This window comes from Pocillopora verrucosa, chromosome 7 (genome assembly GCF_036669915.1).
Source record: "Pocillopora verrucosa isolate sample1 chromosome 7, ASM3666991v2, whole genome shotgun sequence".
Taxonomy (NCBI): Eukaryota; Metazoa; Cnidaria; class Anthozoa; order Scleractinia; family Pocilloporidae; genus Pocillopora; species Pocillopora verrucosa.
The window spans coordinates 8,357,216-8,382,225 of NC_089318.1; the positions used below are offsets into that span (position 1 = coordinate 8,357,216).

The 25,010-nt window shown below is 38.9% G+C and overlaps 4 protein-coding genes across 5 annotated transcripts; 2 read left to right on the forward strand and 2 right to left on the reverse strand.

The window, feature by feature from the left end:
* Positions 1-13,257: 13,257 nt before the first annotated feature.
* On the reverse strand, positions 13,258-16,698 carry LOC131781960 (TNF receptor-associated factor 3). Of its 2 annotated transcripts, XM_059098667.2 has the most exons (5): positions 16,444-16,698; positions 15,927-16,083; positions 15,590-15,748; positions 15,051-15,206; positions 13,258-14,850 (listed from the first exon to the last, which is right to left on the reverse strand). In XM_059098667.2, the coding sequence occupies exons 1-5, from the start codon at positions 16,581-16,583 to the stop codon at positions 13,825-13,827; spliced, it is 1,638 nt and encodes a 545-aa protein (XP_058954650.2). In that variant the 5' UTR covers positions 16,584-16,698; the 3' UTR covers positions 13,258-13,824. The 2 variants fall into 2 exon arrangements, with proteins under 2 accessions (XP_058954650.2, XP_058954651.2); XM_059098668.2 differs by lacking the exon at positions 15,051-15,206.
* A 389-nt stretch (positions 16,699-17,087) lies between these two features.
* On the reverse strand, positions 17,088-18,367 carry LOC131778590 (uncharacterized). Its single transcript, XM_059095014.2, has one exon. It carries the CDS (start codon positions 18,219-18,221, stop codon positions 17,208-17,210), a length of 1,014 nt encoding a protein of 337 aa, XP_058950997.2. The 5' UTR covers positions 18,222-18,367; the 3' UTR covers positions 17,088-17,207.
* Positions 18,319-19,280, forward strand: LOC136282470 (uncharacterized). The gene is made up of 2 exons (XM_066170120.1): positions 18,319-18,379; positions 18,463-19,280. Exons 1-2 carry the CDS (start codon positions 18,319-18,321, stop codon positions 19,278-19,280), a joined length of 879 nt encoding a protein of 292 aa, XP_066026217.1.
* A 1,262-nt stretch (positions 19,281-20,542) lies between these two features.
* On the forward strand, positions 20,543-24,956 carry LOC131781963 (protein kinase C-binding protein NELL2-like). Its single transcript, XM_059098670.2, has 6 exons — positions 20,543-20,678; positions 22,086-22,345; positions 23,141-23,252; positions 23,851-23,973; positions 24,311-24,394; positions 24,919-24,956. The coding sequence occupies exons 1-6, from the start codon at positions 20,603-20,605 to the stop codon at positions 24,954-24,956; spliced, it is 693 nt and encodes a 230-aa protein (XP_058954653.2). The 5' UTR covers positions 20,543-20,602.
* The last annotated feature ends 54 nt before the right edge of the window (positions 24,957-25,010 follow it).

A 25,010-nucleotide genomic window follows, 5' to 3' on the forward strand; every position in this document is an offset into this window, starting at 1 on the left:
AACGTCAAAAATTCAATTTCTGTCGTCTGTCTTTAGGCGTGTGTACTAAACGTTTCTTAACTGAAACTGTAAGCAATCAAAGCATCTTGGTTTATCGTGCAAAAAAGACTTTTGTATATACTGTGTTTCACTTGACAAGTTGCTACCGGTTGACAGTCTGTTATCGGACAGTTTGCTATCAACTTAACAGTCTCGGACAGTTTGTTATCTACTTACTATATAAAAACGAATCCTGTGTTCTGATTGGCTACTCGAGAGGGCAAGATGGCCTATGTTGCTCGCGTGGGATTGCCCGTCTTGATACTGCGCAAGAAAGACAGTAGCGGTAGAAAACAATTAAATTAAAGAATACATAAACGGCTCTTGTGGATTCGTTGTGCGCAAAACACTGTTGGCTTTCTTTTCCCGCCCTCGAAAAAAGCCTAGGCTTGTTTGGTCAAGATGCCTGGATATAAGCCACATCTCTTTTTTTCCGTTTCCATGGGCCGAGACAAAGTCGAGGTCCATAGAAACGCAAAAAAAGGTTAAAAAAGGACAAAAAAGAAAATTTAATAACAATAATAATCAGCTGGCGTAAAATGTGGTAAACGTTAGGGTTACTCTTGAAAAAAGTTAACCATTAAAATTTTTCCTGCTTTCGATGTGTTGAAAGTGTCAAAATCTTAGGCTGTTCTGCTTCTTGTCTTGTGGCCAATGCAGAAAACAGAAAATTACCCCATTTAAACCAAAGAGCAGCTCGATTTGGATTTACCCTTGTTGCTTGACTCTAAGGGTGAAAGGAAGCGAGTACATACATCCATAGGATGTCGATCGTTTCGCCAATGGTCGCTTCGCAAGTGTCTCTAGTCAGTTCGCAAACGTGTAGAAGTAAAAAAAAAATATATATATATATATATATATATATATATATATATATATATTTAAGTCCACATGGCAACCAGGTGGACAATTAGACATGGTTTGATGCTACTCTGGTTTACAGATTTAATGAATGTAACCGAAGAAGTTACAGTTCAAAGACCCAACGTTTTAACACGCCTGTCTAGTGCCTTCATCAGGAAGTGTCGAAACGTCGGGTCTATGAACTGTAACTTCTTCGGTTACATTCACAAAATCTGTAAACCAGAGTAGCATCAAACCGTGTAGAAGTCAGTTTGCAGATGTTTAGAGGTCAGTTTGCAAACGTTATAAACATTTATATGTGTAGAGGTCAGTTCACTCACTTTGTAGATTTGAGATGTTAAAGTTTAAGCATATAGACTTACTCTCTAGCTTACGTCATACAGTCTTATGGTTGATTTCACTGTATCACAGCGTTTGCGTGTTGCATCTACCGATATGAAACGGGTTTTACTTACGATTGTTATTTGAGGGTTGTCGATTCATTTATTTTCATCAATTAATGAAGTCAGCTTTTCTTCCAAGTGAAGGTCTATTGTGTTTATATGATAAACAAATAATACATGGTTGCTTGTAGATATGGAATTTCTCTTCGAGTGTTTAACTCGATAGCTGACGAGTGAGCGCAGCGAACGAGTGAGATGTCGCGCCCATGTATTATTCACTATTTAAAACCATTACTACAATATTACCGCCGCAGTCAAAATATTAGCTAAAACTAATATTTCATTCTTACTAATCCCCGAAATTTAACGATCTAATGATGTTTACTAATTGACTGGTGCCCACTTTTATTCTAATGTCTTTTGATAGCTCATTCCATTTCTTAGCTGCAAAATATCTCCATGACTTGAGTCCATATTTGGTGATGTTAACTTTAGGTAAAGATAAAACATATTCTTGGGGCTTGAGATTGTGCTTAAATGAGCGTTAATTAATAAGATTCCTAATTGCCTGTGGTGCTTTGTTCGAGATACTATTATTTATTGTCAATAACATGTCTTGAATTCTTTGAGTTTCCATGGAGGGTAGTCTTATCCTTTCCAAGAGATGCTGATAGTTTGCATGTTTATCATTACAGACATATCTCAATGCTCTTTCGTTGACTTTTTCGATTTTAGTAGTGTTTCTTTTTCCGCAGTGGTGCCAAACTTGATTGCTGGAATAAAAATTTGGTACTATGAACGAACGATATAGCGATTCCTTGGTTTGAAGTGGTAAAATGGTTTTCAGTCTATTACGGGCGTTTATTTGAGCACTCACTTTCAGACAAATACACGAGACGTGATCGTCAAATTTTGTCGAGTACAACCTCCAAGAGGTTAGTCTTTTCTGTGGTTCTGATATCAATATCACCTGATTTAAAGAGTAGCTTATCTTCTGTTCTGCCAAGGACCATAGCCTGGTACTTTTCCGGGTTTGGTTTCATGCCATTTTGAATAAATCATGTAGTTGCGTTCTCAAGATCATCATTTAGTAAAAGTGAATCATGAACCTTACAAACTGATTGAAATTAAATCTAACAATTCTGTCAACCGTGACTAAGGTTGGGCGCACAAATGTTACTTTCTTTCACATCTAAAAGGCCATGCCTCCTATCCGATTGAAAACAAAACCTTTTTTGTACAACAAATTGTTCCATACTGGAATATCTCAATCCATTGCTCGATACTCGACCACTCGAAAGTTCTTTCTAGTCGTAACTTTTTGCTTCGCCTCAGCGGCATATAGGGCAGGTTTCGTGCAGTCTTGGTTAGTATTTTGGCGAGATCAAACGAGCCTGATCTGCCATCGAATCATAGCTGTTATTTGCAAATCTAGCATACACATAGCGACAGATTAATAGACGAGGTATCCTACGAATCGACATCACAGAAAGCCTTGACTATCAGGACTCTATTACAATGAGCGCAACTAATATGCAACTTAACAGAGAGCTTGTCTAACAAGAACAAATAACTTGACCCTGCTTTTTCAGAAAACAACTACAACAACGACTTCATTCTACGGAACACCCATGCTCTAATGAGATAATATCGATGAATATCAAGAGCTATTTTCTGTAAAGCTGGAACTTTAGAACTAATGTTCACGATGCGGGCAACGTTCTGATTATCTGTGTACTAGACGCCAGTCTGCGCCTCGAGGGAGTCTATAAACGCTTGTAAAGGCAGTGAAACGGCAAGAAGCTCACGAAATGCGGAGCTCCGAGAGCTCTCAAAATCTGACCAATTCGGGTGAAAGATTTTGTCCTCGAAATGAATAACTTCTGCAGTCTGAATTAGACACATCTGAGTATACAATTTTCGTTGGTTTGCGCTTCACGGGCCACAAACTCACACCGGTGATGGTAGCAAGATTGTCTTTCCAAACGTTTAATTAATTTATGCATTCAGGTGTTAGAGAGACAAGAGAATTCCAATTTGTGACAGATTTAACAACAGCAAAGGTATTTCTGGTCCTGAGCCTAGTTACGTTCCCGACGCAGTTCCCAAGCAAAATAGTTTTACCACTCACATTGGCGAGCTTCCGAACCTGAAAAAGGGAGTCCTCCGACCCCAAAAGAAACAATAAATCCTCTGTCAGAGATTGAATTCCGCTATCCGTCGCGGAGATAAGGCATTCTTAGTGCTAATAACAGTTCCGAGCCAGATGATATTTTGGGCTGGATTCCAAATGGATTTTTCTTCATTAGGAAGAAAATCGGACTTCAACAAATTAGCGTGAACCGCCAAACTGATGCGCGACGCTGTTGGCCAAAACTACGCGAAACGAAACGCTTCGAAGCCCTGGCCGCCCGAACCTCCGCTCTGTATATCTTCTCGTCTTCTTCGTCGTGCGCCAGGTCATGATGCTTATCCTCAAGACAGTTCTCTACCCAAACGGTGAGTTATCTGCCATGGGATAATTTTTTGCCTTTCTTTTACCTAAGATATACCTCCATCAAGCGCTTCCTTGGCCTTAGGCCAAATCTTTTCGCTCTACTGCAGCAGAGGCATCTTCAACAGCTTCTAGTACAGCTTTGTTTGCTTTGTACTGATCTTCGTTACTTTTCTTTTTAAAAGACGGCGGTGCATCACGCTTTACTCTTTTAATCTCGGACATATGTTTGGCAGCGTTGGAATCAGTTGACCTTTTTAAGTCAGAAACAGACGACGAGACTAGATCCTTGATTTGGGAAAGGAGTTGAGCGGATGGTAACGAGATTAAGGCTAACAGTGTAAGTGAAAACGAAACTCAACAAAGCAAGATGACGCGGCGAAGCCGACTGTAGAATGACACGCATAACTAACCGGTCACTATTTCAAACCCCCTAACCGCGGTCCCACGCGCTCTACACTAGAACCCAGTTCACCGCTCCGTGCCGGAAAAATAAAAATTTAATTCTAATTTGTGCCCGAAATACATGTGTTTGAGTATGCTTAATGTAGCAACTGGTATGTGTGGACAAACATTTAGGTGAAAACAAATTTCCCGACTTGATGGGCTATTGTTGTAACTACTACTTTTGATAAATATGGGGCTTTGCTGCGTCCTTCGTGCGCTGCGAGCTCCGTTAGAAATAGTTTGCTTACTACGCGCGGTGTGGATGGTGCAGTTTAAGAATTGGAGAAATTACGGTTTTTGTTATTATCAATAGATTCAACATGCATCTTGAATATGCTTATGGTATTAAACTAAAACTTGTGCTAGTTCAACGACCAGGAGCCATTTCCCGTTAAATGACTGATTATTTTTTTGAATTTTATCTTTCAGCTGAACTGTATGTCACATTTACCACGCTATCCATGGACGTATTAGCAACAGAGAAGTGTTTCGCCGAAGTAGCAACATAACGGTAAACACTGCAGCTTTGAACACTTCGTACAAGGTCAATATACTTTGGTCGAAAAATGTTTTTCCAGAAACGTAATGTATAACCTTCTAATGTCTGATTCATCACTGTGATCGCTTTCAGCAGCGTTGGATTTTGTTGAAATAATTATTTCAAAATCGTCTACAACGCTCGATTTAATATGCAATATTTGAAAATTTAATTTTCTTTCGCTTCTGCAGTTTTTCGATGTTTATCGAATAATATTGCATAAAAAGACCTTTTTTTCATGACTGCGAAGTTTTCTCATTATTTTGTGTTGCGATAGTGATTTTTGAACCGGTTTTTGAAAGGGCATATTTTGGGACAGATTTTGCTGCTACCAGACGTAACAAGTTCGCGGCTCGATATTTTTGGTTTCAAGCGAAACTGAAGCAAAAGAAATTCATTTTTAAATAGTATTAGGTAACCTCTACTTGGGAAATAAAAATCGACCGATTTTAATTTTTAGCCAGAAATCATCGGTCGTTTCTTAGGCGCAGGGCCTCTTAAATAATCTGCCGTCGGAGTTTCCTTTTTAGGACCACGCAAATTCTGATAATTTCACTTTGTAATTTTGCAGAGGACGGCTAAGAAATGTACACAGTTTTAAAAGGCACGTGCTAAGCTATTAATTAAAGCTACTCAAGGAGTGAGTGGGACAATCGGTTGCTTTTTGCAGAAGCTTACTTCCTTATGTTATATATATTATTGACGGGGGAGGAGGGGTAGCCTCAGTTGTTTTTAAAATAGAGGGATGGCACCTGGCACCTGATGGGTTGGTAGTGTTCGTTAAAAAATTTAAAAAAAAAGTAAAAAAAGTAAAAAAAAAACAAAAAAAAAACACTGTGGATTACATAAAATAAAATAGTATATGCTCAGTGATTGATATGACGCGCGTTAGTAGTAGACGAGTATAAATAGATACGTTGTTTTGTTGTACACCTACATCCAAGAATATTATTGAAACACATTGTCACAGCAATTTGACTAATCGGACGCATTTGTAATTATTGCCCACGCCAGCTGCTTGAAGTTGTAAAGTGCTTTACTACAATAAATTGTAAGTACTGACCTTGTAAGAGCACAATTTTGCAATATGGCAGTATAGAAAGAAAAAGAGTGGTTGATGACATTTTCCAAAATTTTGCTATGGGATAATCACTTGGCATATAAAATTTGGTTACGTTGCTACCTATTTAGGTTTGACGGGAGCAAAGCCTATCCGCTGACGCTGGGTACCGAAACGCAATCAGTTTATTGTCACATAGGACGCCTTGGTCATTGCGGCGATGGCAGTTGGACTTTAATTATTAAGATTAATGGTACTACGGACGGTCACAAGTTATTGCAATCAATAGTCATACCCCTAAATTATCAAACAATAAAATGTAATCCAGAAGAGGGTGTTTTTTTACTTGCTTTTTTAAAATTTTCATTGCTCTCTCTGTTTGTTTGTATTTACTACTCTGAACTGATTCATTCTTACATACTGTTTAGTCACAGGGAGTGACTGTTTTGCGATGAATGGGTGATTCAACCACTTCCATGGTTAATCAAAACGCTGTGGAGAAAAATCGTCTCTCTCAAGGGGGAGGTGTGACCTTATCTAATCAATCATGACGCCACGGCCTATCATTTTCTCTTTCTGATACATGTTTGACGCCCTCAATGCCGACCACTTTTTTTAAAGTTTTATATCATAATTTCCTGGCCTTATTTTATAGAATTTCTTCCGATACACGCTGCTATGATAAGGGAAAGGCAAGGAGCATTTGTTAAATAACCTTGGCGACTTTTTTTGTTATCCTCCCCAAAAACATTTAAGATACTTTATGTTCAATTTAACGATCGACATATACTTTCTCGTCACCTGAATGGGAAAAATTCAATTACGATTCCGAGCTCTGGAGTATAATAGCGATGCTTGCTTGACCGGTTTTGACGATCAAGAGACAAAGTCATCGACATTGGCACACAAGATTCTACAAAATTTGCGTTGGTATAAAAATCGGAGACCAAATCAACGTCTTCAAATTGACGAAGACAGCCGACTCTTTATACTCGTTGATCTTTGATGTGAAATGCCGGCAAACCGGGGCTTTGTTGGTCTTTTTATAAAATTGACAAAATTTGAATAAAGCCGGGCACCTGTTTCTAAGGGACGGCTCTTCATTTTCACTCTTCAAACATGCTTAGAAAAATAACTTTACTCTACAATTTATGGACTACTGGTTGGAGGGACGGGCGGACTGTTGCAACAGACCTAATAGCAACCCACTCGGAAGGCTCTCTTTTCGATAGTCATTTAAAAAATAAAGTGATTTCATGCTCGCTTTAATTTTATTGAGACGGAAGAGAACTAGGCCAGTTTTTTCCCCTTTTTTGTTATTTTGAATGAGTGGTCGAAGCTTCTTTCGTCAATATCATCGTGTTCAGTCAGTGAAGATCAAACACTCCATCTCTAAGCCTCGACATATCTCCTACGGCGTACCCCAGGGATCAGTACTTGGTCCACTACTCTTTCTAATGTATACCTCGCCTACAGAAGACATTGTTGCTGAACATGGCCTAAACTGTATGATATATGCCGATGATTCGCAACTTTACATAAAGATAAACTCCTCTGACAGAATGCTAGGCATGGAAAGATTGAAATCATGTGTTAATGCAATCATGGAGTGGGCCAAGAAAAACAGATTGCAGTGCAACCCTTCAAAAACAGAAATCATTCATTTCCTCTCACGCTTCTCAAAAAATCCTCCTTTCTGTAATATCAATATTGGAGATGATATCATTAATTTATCTAATACTGTCCGAGACCTAGGCGTCATGCTTGATTCTGTGATGAACTTACGCTCGCATATAAATTCCATCTGTAAATCGTCGTCTCTAGCAATCAGAAATATCGGTCGCGTTCGTAAATACCTCTCGACGCAGCAAAATGAAAGATTGATACACGCCTTTATCTCATCGAGACTTGATTATTGTAATAGCCTATTGTACGGTCTACCGATTTGTGACATCGAAAAATTCCAACGGATCCAAAACACAGCTGCCCGCTTGTTAGTCGGTGCCAAATCAAGAGACAGTATAACACCTATACTTATGAAACTTCATTGGCTCCCGGTCACAAAACGAATTCAATTCAAGATACTGTTGATAACATACAAAGCACTAAATGACATGGCTCCAACCTATCTTGTTGAACTTCTTAGTCGATATATTCCTGCACGAAACCTCCGTTCATCAAATATGAATCTACTTGAGGTCCCAACAATTCGAACTAAAACGTATGGGCAAAGAGCATTCTCCTACGCAGCACCGTATTTGTGGAACCAACTACCTGAATGCATAAAAAACGCCGAATCTGTTGACTCCTTTAAACGCTTATTGAAAACTTATCTTTTCAAAAATTAAGCCACCAGATTATTTGATATCGTACGTTGTCAAACATATGCATAACACGTAATAATTCATTAGTTTAGATAGAGTAGCGAATTGCATGTATAGGATTTTTATCGAAATTTTGTTAATTTGTAATTGTAAAGCGCATAGAGTTCAATTTTAATGCGCTATATAAGAACTTATTATTAATTAATTAAATATTTACCACATGGGATGGGGAAGGGAGGGGAAGGGAGGGGGGGGGGGTTGGTGGAAGAAAAATAGGGGATCGCATGGTTTTCAAGGGGAACAGACCGGGGAATGGACCATGTCATGGCTTCCCTAAAAGATTATTGCAAAAAAAAAAAAGGGATTCAAAACTTTCTCTGTTTCAGATTATGGTATTAGTAGGCATTCGAGGGCAAGAATCGGTTTTCTTGGTGACGATTATGCAAACTGTCGGGCGTCTGATTCAAAAATTGGCTTTGGCACAGTAGGTAGTCAACATCCATATTATTATTCGTGAGGAAATTTTGCATATCATGGTGGAAACAACAGAAACAAACTTGTCGAAGTGATGGGGTACATTCTTGTTCCATAACAGAAAGAGCTCTTTCACAAAACAGTCTTCATGACATTCGCCTTAATTTTTAAATGTGAATTAAAACGCCTGAAAAGGAGCACTTGAACTACATACGGTCTAATTCAGTATTTAATAGCAAATGTTTAGTTTATAGAAAATAGTAAACTATACGAAATTAAGGTGATCAAAATAATTATTTCCTTTTCTTAAGTGAATAGCAGCTGCAATTTTTTAGTCTCGTTTATCATGGTATCCCTTGAGTTTACCAAGAAGTGATTTAGAAAAACATTTAACTATAAAAAATTGCGATAAAATATTAAAAAAAATTCAAGATTGCTAAAAAACGATGACATTTCTACTTTGGCTAAACGTCGTTACCAAGTCAAAAACATATTTCTATATTGCAGTCTATATATACCAAAATAACAATGGGGTGATAAAAAGCTATACCGTAAGAAAAGAACAGTACTAATTAAAAAAGATTTGCGCGTATGGAGTCCATCTGGATATTTAAATTAGGCTTGAGATCCTTGCTGAACAGCATTTCAAAGACTAAACAATCAAATTTTCTCTGGCACTTTCTTAAAACTCTAAATTAGTTTTCTTTCAAGAGGTGGTTGCTACCGTGAGCTTCCATGAAATGTCGACCGATGAATGTCCGGTCCTTGAAATCAAGAGAGCATTTCTGGCTCGTCAAAGACACCATATTGCATAATGGCTTTGATATCTTCACCGTATCTGAAACGTGGGCGGATTTATCTGTGTCTGACGCAAGCCTCGAGATCTCTGGTTACCAACTTTCCAGACGGGATCGTGGACAACACAAAGCTGGAGGTGGCTTGTGCACCTACGCCAAGTCAAACCTCAAGATTGCTGTGCTTGAGAATTTATCATCTGCCTGCGACGATGGCTTTCAACAACTTTGGCTAAGAGTTCAATGCAGAAAGTACAAATCGTTTTTGATCTACAACACATATCGACCTCCACAAACACCAAGCACGTGCTTTGAATCTCTTGCAAATAGCCTCACAGATGTATTACTCCTAGACTTAAATGTTGCCATTCTTGGTGACCTAAATTGCAATATTTTAGCTCCTGACCCTGAGACTACCTCACTGCAGACCTTTATTTCAACATTTAATTTACAACAACTGGTTAAGAAACCCACAAGGATTACAGAAACCACAAAATCTTTAATCGACGTAATTTTGACGACAAATACAGATATTGTCAGCCTCAGTGACGTACTTACCTGCTCAGTAAGTGATCACCACCTTGTTTACCTTGTATTAACGTTGAAGACCCCTCGACTCGAGCCCTCCTATGTTACCATCAGGAGTTACGCTAATTACAATGCAAAACAATTCAGTGAGGATCTGTCACTTGTACCTTTTCATATAATATCTATGTTTGACGATTTTGATGACCAAGTGGAGACGTTCAATGCGTTATTTACCGATATTTTAGATGATCAAGCCCCTTTAAAGCGAGTAAAAATCACGTCAAGACCCAACCCATTTATTTCAGCTGAAATTCGCTAACTGATGAAGAACCGGGACCAATGGCATCGGTGAGCCACTAAATCAAATGACCGTCTTCAATGGAACGCATATCGTTTCTTCAGACAGGAAGTCAAACGTGAACTACGAATTGCAGAAAAAGCTTATGTGAGATCTCAGCTATTACAAAACAAAGGAAATACTATTGCAATTTGGAAGATAATTAACAACTGCCTGCCAAAGAAGTCCAAAAGCCGCCCTATTATTCCTGACAACCCAATTTTCTTGGCAAATGGATTTAATGAATATTTAACATCTTTTGGAAGTTCAGCAGCTCAGGAAGCTTATGATCTTGCTTGTGTACATAATTATCATATTAATCCAGCAATGTCAACCCTTTTGCGAACGTCTGATGACTGCCCTGACTTATTTCGATTTCACCCCGTACTGGAGAAGGATGTTGAAGGTGTAATTACGGGCTTTTCTTCCAACAAAGCACAAGGTCGTAATAAGATTACTACCCGCGTCCTCAAGGACTGTTTGAAAGTCATAGTACCAACTATTACAAGCATTATGAATAACTCATTTAGATCTAATTGTTTCCCGAAAGTATGGAAAATGGCTGAAGTTACTCCTGTGTTAAAGTCTGGCAACCCCGAAGATCCCTGTAATCTCCGGCCCCTCTCATTACTGCCAATGCTATCTAAGGTGTCTGAGAGATTAGCTCAGCGTCAGTTCGTTGACTACATAACCACCAACAAGAAGCTATCTGAAAATCAGAGTGGTAATCGAAAATGTCACTCTACAGAAACTGCTCTCTTACATGTCACAGATGATTTTCTCATGGCCATTGATAAGAGTGAAGTGTCCGTTGTCGTGCTACTAAACATGTCCAAGGCATTCGATAGTATCAGACATGATCTTCTCCTTCAGAAGTTACAGAGCATAGCTGTTGCCTCTTCGAGCTTAGAGTTGTTTCATAATTACCTGTCTGGTCGTAGCCAGCGAGTGCGCATTGGGGATACTGTCTCAGACCAGCTCCCTCTTAAATATGGAGTTCCTCAGGGTTCTATTTTGGGGCCTGTGTTATTTACCATCTATGTAAATGATCTCTTGTCCGTTCCAACCCACTGCAAGTCTGTGTGCTACGTCGATGACTGTAAACCATACCTATCCTTTCGCTCAACTGACATCGCTCGCGTATTTGGTTATCTGAACGAAGATTTGAGATAAATTTGCTGATGGTGCTGCCAGAATTCCCTTTTAATAAACCCAGCTAAAACTAAAATCTTACTAGATGGTGTTCCTCAACTACTGCGGAAATTGCCTCCAGCGTCAATTTCACTCTTGGGAAAGGAAATAACACCAGTCCCTAGGGCAAAGGACCTTGGAATCTTCATCAACCAGTCCTTAACATATAACGATCATGTTCCTAAAACTACTTCTAACTATATTTTCAAACTAGTACAGATTAGCAGGATTAAACACCTCTTGGACAGGAAAACCCTTTTACTTTTGACGAACGCTTTTGTTTTTAGTACAATGTATTATTGTTCAATTGTATGGGCCAACACATCTCAAAGAAATATAAAGAAGCTTCAGCTAGTGCAGAACTTTGCTGTCGTATTGTATTAGGTTTTAAGAAATTTTACCACATCTCCCAAGGCATAAAATCTCTTAATTGTCTCACTGTTAAGGAAAGACTTTATTTTAACGATGCTGTAATGGTATTAAATGTGTAAATAATTTAGTTCCTGAATATCTGGCTAACATGATTGTCCCACGATCTTGTATTCATAGTAGGGTAACAAGATCATGTAATGTGCTCCACATCCCAGGATGCCGCCTGTCCTCTGGGCAACGTGCAGTCACGTATCGCGGATGCAAATTGTGGAATAACCTCCCAAATGACTTAAAAGCAGCTGATAATGTAAACGCCTTTAGGCTCCGCCTACTGAATGCGCTCCTTAGTGGAAGTGTCACGCACAGATGAATCATTTCAATCTTCTATTCTTGCCTAATTTTTGTTTTAGTTCACTAGCGTTTTTAACGTGTACTGGCCTTTTGTATTAATATTATACTAGCCTTAGTTTTCACTTATATATATTTTTAGGCTAATACAATGTTACTATAATATTACAATAATTTTAATGTAGGCTTTGTAACTGAAAAACCCAGCTTGGAAGTTGCAATAAACGTATGTATGTTTGTATGTATGTATGTACCCATTGCCTTATACTCTGAATAGCCTACACTCCAGTCTAACTTTTACGATGGAGCTTCCCGTTGCTAATAAGATCTCTTTTATCTGCATTGAAAATGTCAAGTTTACCGAAAACCATTACACTCTTACACTTCTACAGTCACACCAGTAAACGCTATAAAGACTATTTATTAGAGACAATGATACACCGAGCCTATGACCTATCGTCTACCACAAAGGCTTTTAATGCAGAATGTGTCAAATTGCGCTCTATTTTCAGTCGTCTTGACTACCCTATGGGCCTTATTAATTCCGCTATCATTAATTCTTCTTATAGAAATGCTTCGGCAGGCATAGCGGAAAAAAACACCGATAAAAGTAGCACAGTACGAATTAGTCTTCCATTCAAAGATCAAGTGGCCGTAAATGCGGTTCGGAAGCAGTTGCGCGATTTTAGCCGTAAGATTCTCCCTATATTGCAGCCTATTTTTGTGAGCAAGAAATTAGGGCAAGATCTTAAACCCAACGAAATCAAGCCGTCAATTGTGAATCGGTAATGCACTGTTTATCGTTTCTCATGTTAACCGTGCCCTGCAGGTAATGTCAGGTACACAGCCCGACACCTTCATCCACGCATTGCTGAGCACAAATATTTGGCAATCAGTCGACATTTCGTAGAAGCTCACGGTAGCAATCACCTTTTGAAAGAAAACCAATTTAGAGTTTTAAGAAAGCGCCAGGGAAAATTGGATTTTTTAGCCTTTGAAATGCTGTTCAGCTAGAATCTCAAGCCTAATTTAAATATCCAGATGGACTCCATACGTGCCAATCTTTTTGTTTAATTGCTATTGTTCTTTTCTTACGGTATAGCTTTTTATGACCCATTGTTATTTTGGTATATAGAGACTGCAACTTACAAATATTTTTTTTACTTGATAATGACTTTTAACCAACGTCGAAACGTCGTCGTTTTTTAGCAATCTTGATCGTCTCCGTGAGGGTGGTCCTTATACATAAAAGAAGTTTTTTAGGAGAACCACAGTGTTGACTGAGTCAGACGTCTCGTTTAATCATCCGTGATTTAGTCGAAACGACAACTGCTAGAACCAACTACACTCATAGTATAATAGCTGTTAAGGGAAAACTCCTTACCTATTGGGATATTAATTATTAGGATTGGTAGTACGCAATCAATCGACTGACGAAGACAATCGGGTAGACTGGTTGTTCGCCAGATCGCAAAGTTTTATCATTCTTAACTAATTTTACAGGGTCTATTTTGTTTGTTTTATATTTTCATTCAGTTCTATTTTCATTTAGTTATAACAAGCTTGCTTATTGTCCTTTTATGAATATCGCAGATATCTGCCATTTTTTTTTGTGAGATCGATTTTCGTGTTCACCTCGCCAGCTCTCCATGAGGATTCGCCATATCGACAGTCACTTTAATAAACATGGTATCGCCCCGAATATAACCACCCTTACGGACCTCTACTTGAGAAACGAATGTGGGAGAGCCCGATGCAATGTTCATATCTGAGGTGGGTCTCTTCGTACTACTGCTATTTGGATCGGGATGATATATCTCAACAATGTCTCGAATTCTATCCTGGTCCACCAGTCTGAAGTGAACCTTTTTTACGAAAGGCCAGGGTAAAATGGCGTCATATTCACCCCTCATGACAACGAAAAAAAGTGATATATGAGTCCCTTTTCCTATGCCATCTCCATTTGGGTCGAGTCGGACAGAAACTTTGTAGCCAAAGCGACCGACGTAGAAAGGAGGACTGTAGATCGATGCTGTCCTTTCAGATAAAGCGTCTTGATATTTTCGACTGTAGTGGTCTATTTTCCAAATGTAAAACCCATCATAGGATGTGGTCTCAAGCCTTTCAATTTGGAGGCTGTTCTCAGATAGTTGAGTTTCGTGTGAGGAAAGGTGGTTCTCAGCCCTCTCTAATCGATGGTCTGTGGCGAGGTCGTGGACTCTTCGTGGCTCATAAGGATTTGGTATCTTGCTGCTCAGACGACTTAGCTCACTTTTTAATTGAGTCGCCTTTGTTTCATTTTCCCTTAAAGTTTCTAAAGTCTCGTCCATCTGAAGAGAGACAACAAATCCTTGAGTGTTTTCAACCAATTTCGAATCTCGAAGAAGCTTGTCCAGATCCTCTCTCTGTTCGCAAATCTCCCTTTCAGCTTTGGATATTTTAGTCTGCTGCATTTTTATGCTAGTATTTGACGCTGCAAGCTGCTCATTTTGACGGCAAATTTGTTTTCCACAACCACTCAGCTTGCTCTGCAGGCGAGCTAGTCCTTCCTCCATTTCTTGGCCTCTCACTTTAAGCTCATAACTTGATTGGTTTAACAAGTCTAAGTGGCTCTTTATACTAGCTTCCACGTGTCTCTGAAGTTCGTCTCTCTTTCCCTAAAGGAAGATTGACAAAATTAAAATGAAAAGAATTTAAATGAATTGTCACCCTTATAAGAAAATTAGTGTTCTGTCACGATGATAGTTAAATTCGGTAACTGTGGGTTATACATTATGTTACTAAGCGGTCAAATTCAATACATCAATGTACACAGGGTCACCCTTTAGAGATATTGACAGAAGACCATGCGACTTACCTTGAATTTACATCCGTAAAGCGTGAAATGACATGGGACCACACTATTGGGGCATTCGACAGTCATATGGTCTTTCATAAGATCACGAGGAATGGCTTCCTTTCCACAGCTTAAAATGCAATTGATCGGAAACTTTGTACATGTTTTGAAATGATCCTAATGAGAGATTTAGAGAATGCAGACGACATTTTATCCTCGTGAAATTACCCGTCACACATTATCATGATATTTCAATTTGAAGAATTCACTGCCGTCAAATAATGAAATATCCAGCGATAAATAAAGGAGAAATTTTAAGTTTAGGGCACAATCTCCGAGAAAACGATCGTGAGTTTGCTATTCTCAAATCAGGCGTCTAAGGCCCGCATATGCAATTGTTATGGAATATGGGAGTGCATGAATTATTATTATTAGAAATGACTAAAAACTACATTTCAACTTGGTTATGCCATATATAAAAGAATACAAGCGACGTTTGCTCATTCGAAATAGAAACAGACAAGAACTTTAGCTCTCCCGATGGAATGTTCTAATTTTACCTTCAAAGCACTGTCTCGTACTTCCGCTCCACAATAAATACATTGGCTTCTTCGGTTGATACATTTATTAACCTTATGATGCTCAAGAAGTCTTCTCTCCATTAAGCTTTTGCATTCTCTGCACACCACATCGGTGTACTCACAGCTTTCTCCATGTGCCTAGTGGGATCAAGGGAGCATCAAAAAGTATTCGTAAACACTTAGTCAAGGACGGACGGGTTTGTAGCTTTGCCTGCTTTCCAACTGAGCACACTTGTCTATTTGCCCAAGATCTGGATTTGCAAATGATATGGGAAAGTGAAAGGAAAGCGTTTAATGGCCGTCGAAAGCCCTTTACCTGTACATGTCGTAGCTCCCCTCGCCAGTTACATCCTCTGGCTTCATACTGGCAGAAACATGGAAGATCTAATACTTCCCGCTCGCAGCATTTATCATGAAACGATGAATCTCTTGCAATCGTGCTGCCGTCTATCGGACATGTTGGAGAAGCAGCTCTAGTAATAAGGATAGATAGGTCGGAATTAAACTGTAAGTTTCGATTATTAGGGAACGAAACGCTTCGTGACAGAGAGAGGTAGTTTGAGAGTATATGAGAATTTTGATGAAACTCACTACTATGTGGCTGTGCTGTCATTTGAAACGTTAATCGAGCTCTTTCCAAAATTGTCGCTCTCTTTCGATATCATAATCGTGTAACGTGTTTCTGAGTTTAAGCTAGCGCTTAGCGGAACAATATATATGTAACTGAAAAGTGATACAAAATTTTAAGTCAGTAAAACAATAAACAGGAAAGTTTAAGCTTGGGAACTCAACTCCATTGGCAATCTGCTCGTCTAGAAAAAAAGTATTCATACCTGAGAAGAGCCTGGAGGCATTCAAAACAGAATTGATGTCCACACGATGTCTGCCAGGGTTGCTTGAAGACACTTTGGCACAGTGGACACAAAAGTTTTTTATCGAGTCGCTTTAGAAACTTTATTTTAGCCTTCGACATTGATCGAATCTTGAATACTCGACGTAGGATAAACCAGCGCACCAGAACCGACTACTTTAGCGATCCAAACGATCTCCCCGAGTAAAGCTTTTCTCTGTCGTTTCTTTACTCTCTGCTTCCGGGTGCTTCGATGCACTTTCGTTTTCGAATTGGATATTGAATCACGAGAGATTAAAAAAACATAACAAGCTTACCGAAAACGAAAATCACGCAAAATGCCAAATATAGATCAGATACTGTATTTTGAAGAAAACAGTTAAACATTCAATAAAAAACTGCTAAACTGATCATAGTAATTTATTAGTGGTCCCCTATGGGCTGATATTTCATTCGTATCGAAGCAAGCATCATCCTAAATCGTAATAAATCTTTTACTTACCAACAAATCACCTATTCGTACATGTAACGTCCAAAAAATGTCACGCATGTACAACACCTTGGTCACACCTTGTGAATAATTTTTCGTTTACCTCACAATATTGGTAAAAGGTCGAAAATAGAAAAAACCAGGAAAGATTTATTACTCGACGTTTCGGGGTCATCGTGACTCCATTATCAAGAGACTAGTTTAAAAACATGCAAATAAGGAAAGGTACAAGAATAGCATAAATTAGAATGAACGGCTTAAACAAACACCTTGGCGCGGATGGAATCCGTTTGCACGTTCAGTGTTGGCTTACGCATGCGAATATACAACATTTCATTAACAAGGCAATCAAATTTGCCGTTACATTTCGCGATGACGTTGAATTGCTCGATCAAGCGTTCAGGCATTTCACTATTGTGCTGGAGGTGGTAGTGTTTGTAGATAGAAGATGATTTCCTTGTGTGCCCTTCTACGCGCTCGTGTAAGTGACCACGAGTATAGCCCACATACCCTGCATCACACAGGTTACATTTAAATTCATAAACGATACATTGTTGGTTAACAATAGGGGGCTTAATTTCGTGTTGCTTAAGCTGTTGATCGAGCTTAGGGCTAACGAACACTGGTTGGACAGTCACGCTTAACTTCGAGCTTAGACTGTTCAGTTGTTGTTTAACATGATTAGCTGACGACTGGTCCTTGAAGGGTAACACTAATCTCACAATCTCCGATGGTACGTCTGGTGATGGACAGGGCTCTGCAGATGAAATCCTTCTCTCAACGAACCGCTTGATTGCAGTTTCAACCAGTGGCTTTGGGTATTTCAAGTTATGAAAAACCCCTCTAAGGCGGTCACATTCCTCGGAGAAGAAAGACCAGTTAGAAGATAATCGATAAGCGCGATCCACCATGGTGTTAACTAGGCTGCGCTTGTACTTAATATCAACATGACTCTGGAAATGCAGAAGGAGACCCGTGTTGGTTCTTTTGATGTAGACCTTGCTCTCAATCTTTGGTGCACGGTTAAGCAGTTCAGTTCCTAGAAAGGGAAGGGATCCTTCCCGTTCGACTTCCATGGTAAATTGGAGGGAGGGATGGGTAGAGTTAAGGGTGTCTAGAAACTGGCCAGCGGTCACCCTATCAGGCATTACGGTCAGGGTGTCATCGACGTACCTCCGGTAATAGCGCGGAAGTTGACCGTGTTGTTCGAGGTTTTCCTCAATCGAGCACATGAAGACGTTAGCCAGCAACGGTCCAAGGGGAGAACCCATAGCGACTCCATCTGTCTGCTCATATAAAGCACCGTCAAACTGGAAAAGCTGGTTTTTCGTAGCTGCTCGGAGGAGGTCGATTAGGTCCGCTTTAGAGATGTTCAAGCTGTGCGTCTCGTTGAACCAATCCTGGGCAAAGGCTTTTCCAGCTAAGATCTGTATTGTTTCCTCCAATGGTACATTTGTAAACAATGAGGTGACGTCATAGGAAACTAAAATTTCGCCGTTCTTGATCTCGAAGCCTCGTACTTCATCAGCAAAGCTTCAAGGCTTCTCTACAGAGAAACTGACGTCGACGAACACATCCTGAATATTTCCTCTTACGAACTATCGTTCTTCCAAAAATTGGTTCTCTGTCGTGGCCTGAAATTTGCGATCCCACAAAGAGTGTCTCCACTTGAGATCAAGGCAAGCTTCGAGAAAGCATACTGGAACCTTGAACGGCATCTACCAAACGAGAATTTACGCGAACTAGCAGCCGCAACCTTACGATCTGTTGCGCTAGAGTATATTAATAAGAGTAGCCCAAAACCTCCTAAAGCCCTCTTGCAAGCTATTGAAGATCTGAAAAAACGTGATGACATCGTTGTCACAAAACCGGATAAAGGGTCTGGTGTTGTTGTTTTGGATAAATCAGAATATCTTCGCCTACTATCCGAAGCGTCAATAAACGATACCAGCAAATTCCGATTCGTCGACTCGGAGAGACCGAGAACCAGAGGACGACCTCCTAAGTATTACCACCCTCTCCTTCAGAAAGAAAGGGAGTTGGAAACTCTCGTTCGAAAGATTCTACCGAAATCCATTTCTGACGCTCTCCGCCCGAAAGGGTCCAGACTTGCACACTTGTATGGCTTGCCGAAGACACATAAAGAACAGTTGGCCGTGCGGCCAATACTCTCTGCTACTAACACCTACAATTACTCGCTAGCGAAATGGCTTGACGACAAATTGAAACCCCTGTCGTGCAACCAATATACAGTGACAGACACATTCCGCTTTGCTGATGAAGTACGAGGCTTCGAGATCAAGAACGGCGAAATTTTGCCTTTGCTTTAGCAAATCCCTGCTGATCAAGGTCGAAAATAGACATTTTATTTCCTATTTGTAAATAAGCAAGCTTATTTACCCTGTTTATAAAAAAAAATTGATAAAGTCTGCTACTGTCAAAGGAAACGCGTTGAAGATAGTATTTCATGCAATACTATCGAGATTCAATACCAAAAGCTGAAAGATTTCCTGTCTGTAGGATGAATTGAATTGCGGTCGAAGCAGTTGAAAGATGAGCTCATCCACGATTTAAGAACCTTTCACGTTCACATCTGACGCAAAACGAAGAAAGTAAAAAGGCAAAATTGTCGCCCGAGCATTCGAAATAACGGTGAAAAATTAAAACAAAAATAGAAATTTCTCAGGTTCGCACACCGAGGCAAAGTCAAAATTAGAGCGCGTGATTTCCACACGTAATAAAGTCACGATCCTATTGCAGCTGTCAGTTGCTATCATTAAACCTTAGACTTACTATAAATATTGTGAAAAATCCAACTGGTTGAAAGCATCAATCACTATACAATAGCGTGAAAGGTTGACATGATAAAGGAAATATCTGCAGGAGATTTTGCACTTTCGTCGAGATTAAAGTCTGCCTACTGTTTAGAGTTCTCGAATTTTGAAGAGTTAGAGAGGTGTCTTCCGTTGCAGATTGTTGTATCAATGTATGATAAAACAACGATTCACTATTCACTTATTATTGAAAGTCTGTTAAAGTTACGGAAACTAGTGATGTAACATACAAACTATTAGAATTATTCACTATACGCTTATGCTTTGACAAGCCTAAAAAAATTTGTATGGTGTATATGTGGTAACAGATTGTGGTAACAGTGCCGTGGTGGCTTCGCCTCATTTATTCCCTTGTATTCTCCGATTTGTTTATCTGAGCTTTAAAGAAAGTGTCTCTGCATGCAGCTTAAAAATTTACATCATCCCCCCGGTGTGATCTAAAATGTTTGTTTGAAATTAAAATTAAAGATTTCCTCTTTCACTAAACATCTCTTAACTTTTAAACTAAAAATTTGATCTATGCATTGCATATCAGGGTCCAGATATTTGTTGATATATTTTTACCTCAGTGATGTGACATGAAATTGAAAGGATTTAAAATTAGGTCTGAATAATTTAGATGAAGACAATCAACAGCATGAGAGATGACTGATTTGTTAGGACAGGGTTTACGTTAAAAATGGGTATATTGTTTTTATATACAATGGAAAACATAGAACTTTCGAAGCGCTATCTTTATCTCTCAAGCTGTGCTAAACTGGTTCGCAGGAGTATCGAAAGAGATCCTTGCCTGCAAGCCGGAAGAAATTCGATCGGCCATGGCTAGTATTTTCATCCGCGGTGTATGGTTTATTTTTGGTATTCCTTTAATACACTATGCAAGTAGCTCTCAAGGTGATTTTAACTTTTTACTTAGAGTTGAACATGTGTAAACATCAATGTGGAGATAAGCATAGATAACGTTAAAGATTTTTGATACAAATTGAATTTCTTTTTAGGTTATTAGGAAAAGAAAGTAAAATGAAGTATCTCTAAATTACTATATGGAGCCGTTTATGATAAGGTACTCCATCGGCAAAGCTATTTTGCGGATAATCTAGGAATCATTGTCAAAAATTCTTCGTGTGTGTAAACTCTTATTTTTATTATTAAACGTTTTTAGCCGTTTTGCAAACGTAATTTTACATGTTTATAAGCTGCAGGTTTTCGATACATTACACTCAGCCTGTGCAACTTCAATTTGAATGAGTGTTCGTTGTAAACTAAGTAGCTATGAGATATTTCATCAAGTGCGTGGGCGAGCAAAAATTGGCGTATCTTACAAGGCTTCAAACCATTTGATTCGTGGTGGATACTTTACCTCAGAGTTCATTATTTCATACGTGAGGGGGTTCAAAATTTATCATTCTTCCCCTTCTGATTTAATCAAGAAAATCATTTTGTAACTATGTAACTTGCGGCGACCGTGGGCGAGATGAAACAAATCCTGTGTTCCAGTTGGCTTATCAGACAGGCATGATCGGCCCATCTTTCTCGATCGAGGTTTCCCACTTTGATCCCGCGCAAGAAAAAAGGTTTCGTCGACTGCAGTGACAAAGTTCGTAATTTAGGAAACGCCAGCAATGTGGAGTAGAATCCCCGCGTCTGTGATCCACGAGAGATCAGGGATCGAACATTGCCTCATCGGAAAAGAAAGCGAAGAAACCTTTCCCTTCAGCGAACAATGTCTTCGCTTTAAGAAGACCGACTTTTACTTTTAAATATAACACAAAACTTATGTAAACAAAAAGCTCAAATTATGGTTCGCTTCAATATAGGCGTGAATTTGCATAATCTTTCATGGACGAAATCTTTATGACTTTCAAAGATCAAAACTATTTTCTAAACTACATCTGCTTTATCTTTATCTACTTAGCAAACAAAGCTTTCCAAATTACAGTCAAAACACCAGACGTAGTTCACTTCGAATTTCTCGATCTATCCTAGTTTCTCAGACCGCATCCAAAATGGTTTTACTACACACTTTCCATCTAAGACTCCCAGTGGAACTTGACGTAAAATACGTCACGCGTTACTAGGTAACAGTGCTCATACATATGCACGAACCCCACTCAAGTGGGGTTTGAAGAATTACACACTTTGTCCGTGTTGAAGTCGTCATGGAAAATGCGAAAAGAAAAACAAAATCGAGCTAAGTTGACCTCACGCTTATCTATTAGTTAAATATCTATCTTATATAGCTTATCTATCTTATCTATTAGTTCTGTGTCTCTGGTTGTTCATTGCTTATTGTTTACATAGAGCAATGTCGATCTCTGGAATTTAACTCGGTCGGAACACTAAATGGAAAACGTCTGATGAATCATCTCATGCTCGCCACTGAAGTTACAGACAAACAGTTCTGTGGAGCCCTATGCTTTCTGGAAGATAACTGCATGTCTTACAATTTAATAACGGGAAGTGAGGCTGAAAACCACAAGTGTGAATTGAACAACGCTACTCACGAAGGACATGAAAGTGACTTGGTGGACTATCCCGGTTGTATTTATCGTGCCGCTAAGGTAAAAAACAATATCTGATGTTCCAGAGAACTTACTTTCTCCTATTCCTTTAGCAGCCAACACCTTTATTAGCTTCAAAAAGGCAAAGGTCAAGGACTACCCTCGACTCTTTTGTTGCTATATATTTGTTCTCTTTTTAAAATTAATCATCTATTAATTGAGGGTTGATCGTTTGTCAATTTTGATCTATCATCCTTCTGGTTGACTTGATTAATAATGGTGATAGGACCGAGTGGAGTCCAATTCGGTGTGTAATCATACGAATGATTAACAAAATATGACGACCGCGAGGCGGGAGGCCGATTTGTTAATCTCGAGTATGATTACAGACAGAATTGGATGACAAGAAGTTCTGTTAGCAATTGATTATAACCATTTCAATTTCCGAAAAAACAAATACGCCTGGAGCTAATATCTCCAGTGGAGACAATATCTTTATTTAAAAATTCCTCTATTTTGGAAATTCCCTAGGTTTTGCTCTGGATAAGTGGTTGTTTCTATGGTTATTTTGATCATTTCTGTGATTGGCGGATTAGCTGAGAGGACTTAGTATGATTGCCTGCTTCAGCTCTCCGATTATAGGTATCTGATTACAGCCAACTGTCCGATTACAACTTTACAGGATGATAAGTGAAAAATGAAGCTGCGAATGCACCAGTAGTATTTGAGGAATTTGTAACGGTTATGATTAGCCACCTAACAGATTACATGTGATCGACGGATGTAGTGATGGATAACTGCATCCGAGGGTACACAATTTTTACTCTCGTCTGATTCTTTTACATGCTCCCTTAGGACGCATGTGACAATGATCCTTGCAACGGAGGGAAATGTCAAATAGGGTTCACACAGAAAGGCTATCGCTGTGTGTGTTCCTCGGGATTTACAGGTCTGGATTGTCTTAATGGTAAGTTCAGAAGAAGCCATGTACTCTCAGATAAATAGAGGTTACTTCAAAGTACATATATTTGATTTATAGATGATTTTTTCCACCTGTCAAATCTTCTTGAAGAAGGATATTCGTACCTTTTTCTATCTAAATATAAACGAATGGTTCAGAGGAAAGCTAGCTTTTAGGTAAACAAGTAAAGGGGGCATACTTCTGAAGAAAATACGGTGCTGCATTAGTGGAGAAAGGGGGGGGGGGGGGTAAAAAGGATAATTTGGTTTGATTAATAGAGCTGATGATGTAAATTTGCCACAATTCACTTTGACATAGGGCTGACACTCGAAACGTGGGCTTTAGAAACTCTTTATGGTGGGCAATTTGCATTATCAACTCAGTCGATAAAATCAAATTATCTATCTTTTAGGTAGATAATTATCGTCTAACATGGTTTATATTGATGCAATTCTAACTTTGAATGTTGCTGAAAAGGAACTATGTGGCAAGTTGACTCTACTTAGTAGATACATTTAAAACATTTGTGTGTAAATATTTTGAGGAGTGATTCACCAAAATCGAGCGTAATAAAGTTGATGAACGCAAGCATTTGGTTTTCTAGATATTGACGAATGCTCTGAGGGAACTCACAGTTGTGACATAAATGCTGATTGTTCCAACACCGACGGTTCTTACGAATGCATTTGTAATCGAGGATTCCACGGAGATGGAAGGATTTGTAAAGGTTAAGCTGCTTGACATTCGCTAGGTGTATTTGTTATGTAAAGTATACTTCAGATCTATTTGTTCGGAAGAGTGGATAGAGTACTGTCTGGCGAATATTTGGCCGCAAACTGAAAAAAATTCATTGTACTCCATCGTTCTGAGAGCTGAGGCCTTTTAGATACAAAGTCCTTCCTCCGTTGAGCGTCTGCGAATATGGTCATGGTGAATAAGTAGGGTGAATGTTATATAAGTATATATATACGTAGTCTCGATTAAATCAATTTGATATTTTTTTAATTGCTACTTGCTAAATATGCCCATTTTAATTTGTATTATTATCACGTTCATTTTTTCAGATATCGACGAGTGTACCACAAATACTCACAACTGTATTGCAGATCATTTGTGTAACAATACAGATGGATCTTTCACTTGCACTTGTTAGTAAACTTTATTTGTTACATAGTAACCTATTTCCGATTTTACTATATTTTATTTTTTAACTCACATGAAAGAAATTCTTCTTAGTATTAATATACCCTCGCCTGTGCTATTTTAACATACCGCTTTATCTAATTAATACAACAATTATTCAGAAGAGAGAAAAGTAACAGTTTCATCAATCACATGTGTCGTTTTTTTCCTTTTGGTATTAATTGATTAGTTTATTTTGTTAATTTGTCTCTTTTTCTGTGGGATTGTTTTACTCAGTTGCCACATATTCAGACATGCTCGAGGACCATTGATTTCAAGGCAAATTGATACAGATATACGACTGTCAACATTTCCATGACACCCACTCCTTTCCTTCTGTCTGTTTTCATTAAAACAATCGTTTAACAGATACTACTACCATAGGTATCCATCCTTCCCTATATATATGTATTATCCTAATCTGAATTAAAGTTAACTAACACTTCATAAGATGCATATACATTCTCTTTATTCTTCTTATTCATTTTAGCATTCACTTGCAAGGAGATCTACGACAGAAACCCGTGAGTGACAGACTTAAAAAAGAGTCAAAACACCTTAAACTTTAAGCCATGTCCAGCC

What these genes read in the sequence shown, in the direction of transcription:
- LOC131778590 (XM_059095014.2), bottom strand. Translation starts at nt 18,221, where the DNA reads ATGGGTTCTCCCCTTGGACCGTTGCTGGCTAACGTCTTCATGTGCTCG.
- LOC131781960 (XM_059098667.2), bottom strand. Translation starts at nt 16,583, where the DNA reads ATGTCGAAGGCTAAAATAAAGTTTCTAAAGCGACTCGATAAAAAACTT. An exon ending in TGCCTCCAGGCTCTTCTCAG is followed by an intron (nt 16,084 to 16,443) that starts GTATGAATACTT and finishes CCTTATTACTAG; the next exon opens with AGCTGCTTCTCCAACATGTC. An exon ending in TTTACGGATGTAAATTCAAG is followed by an intron (nt 14,851 to 15,050) that starts GTAAGTCGCATG and finishes ATCTTCCTTTAG; the next exon opens with GGAAAGAGAGACGAACTTCA.
- LOC131781963 (XM_059098670.2), top strand. Translation starts at nt 20,603, where the DNA reads ATGGCTAGTATTTTCATCCGCGGTGTATGGTTTATTTTTGGTATTCCT. An exon ending in CTATGCAAGTAGCTCTCAAG is followed by an intron (nt 20,679 to 22,085) that starts GTGATTTTAACT and finishes TTGTTTACATAG; the next exon opens with AGCAATGTCGATCTCTGGAA. An exon ending in GTATTTATCGTGCCGCTAAG is followed by an intron (nt 22,346 to 23,140) that starts GTAAAAAACAAT and finishes ATGCTCCCTTAG; the next exon opens with GACGCATGTGACAATGATCC.
- LOC136282470 (XM_066170120.1), top strand. Translation starts at nt 18,319, where the DNA reads ATGTTCAAGCTGTGCGTCTCGTTGAACCAATCCTGGGCAAAGGCTTTT. An exon ending in GGCTTTTCCAGCTAAGATCT is followed by an intron (nt 18,380 to 18,462) that starts GTATTGTTTCCT and finishes TTGATCTCGAAG; the next exon opens with CCTCGTACTTCATCAGCAAA.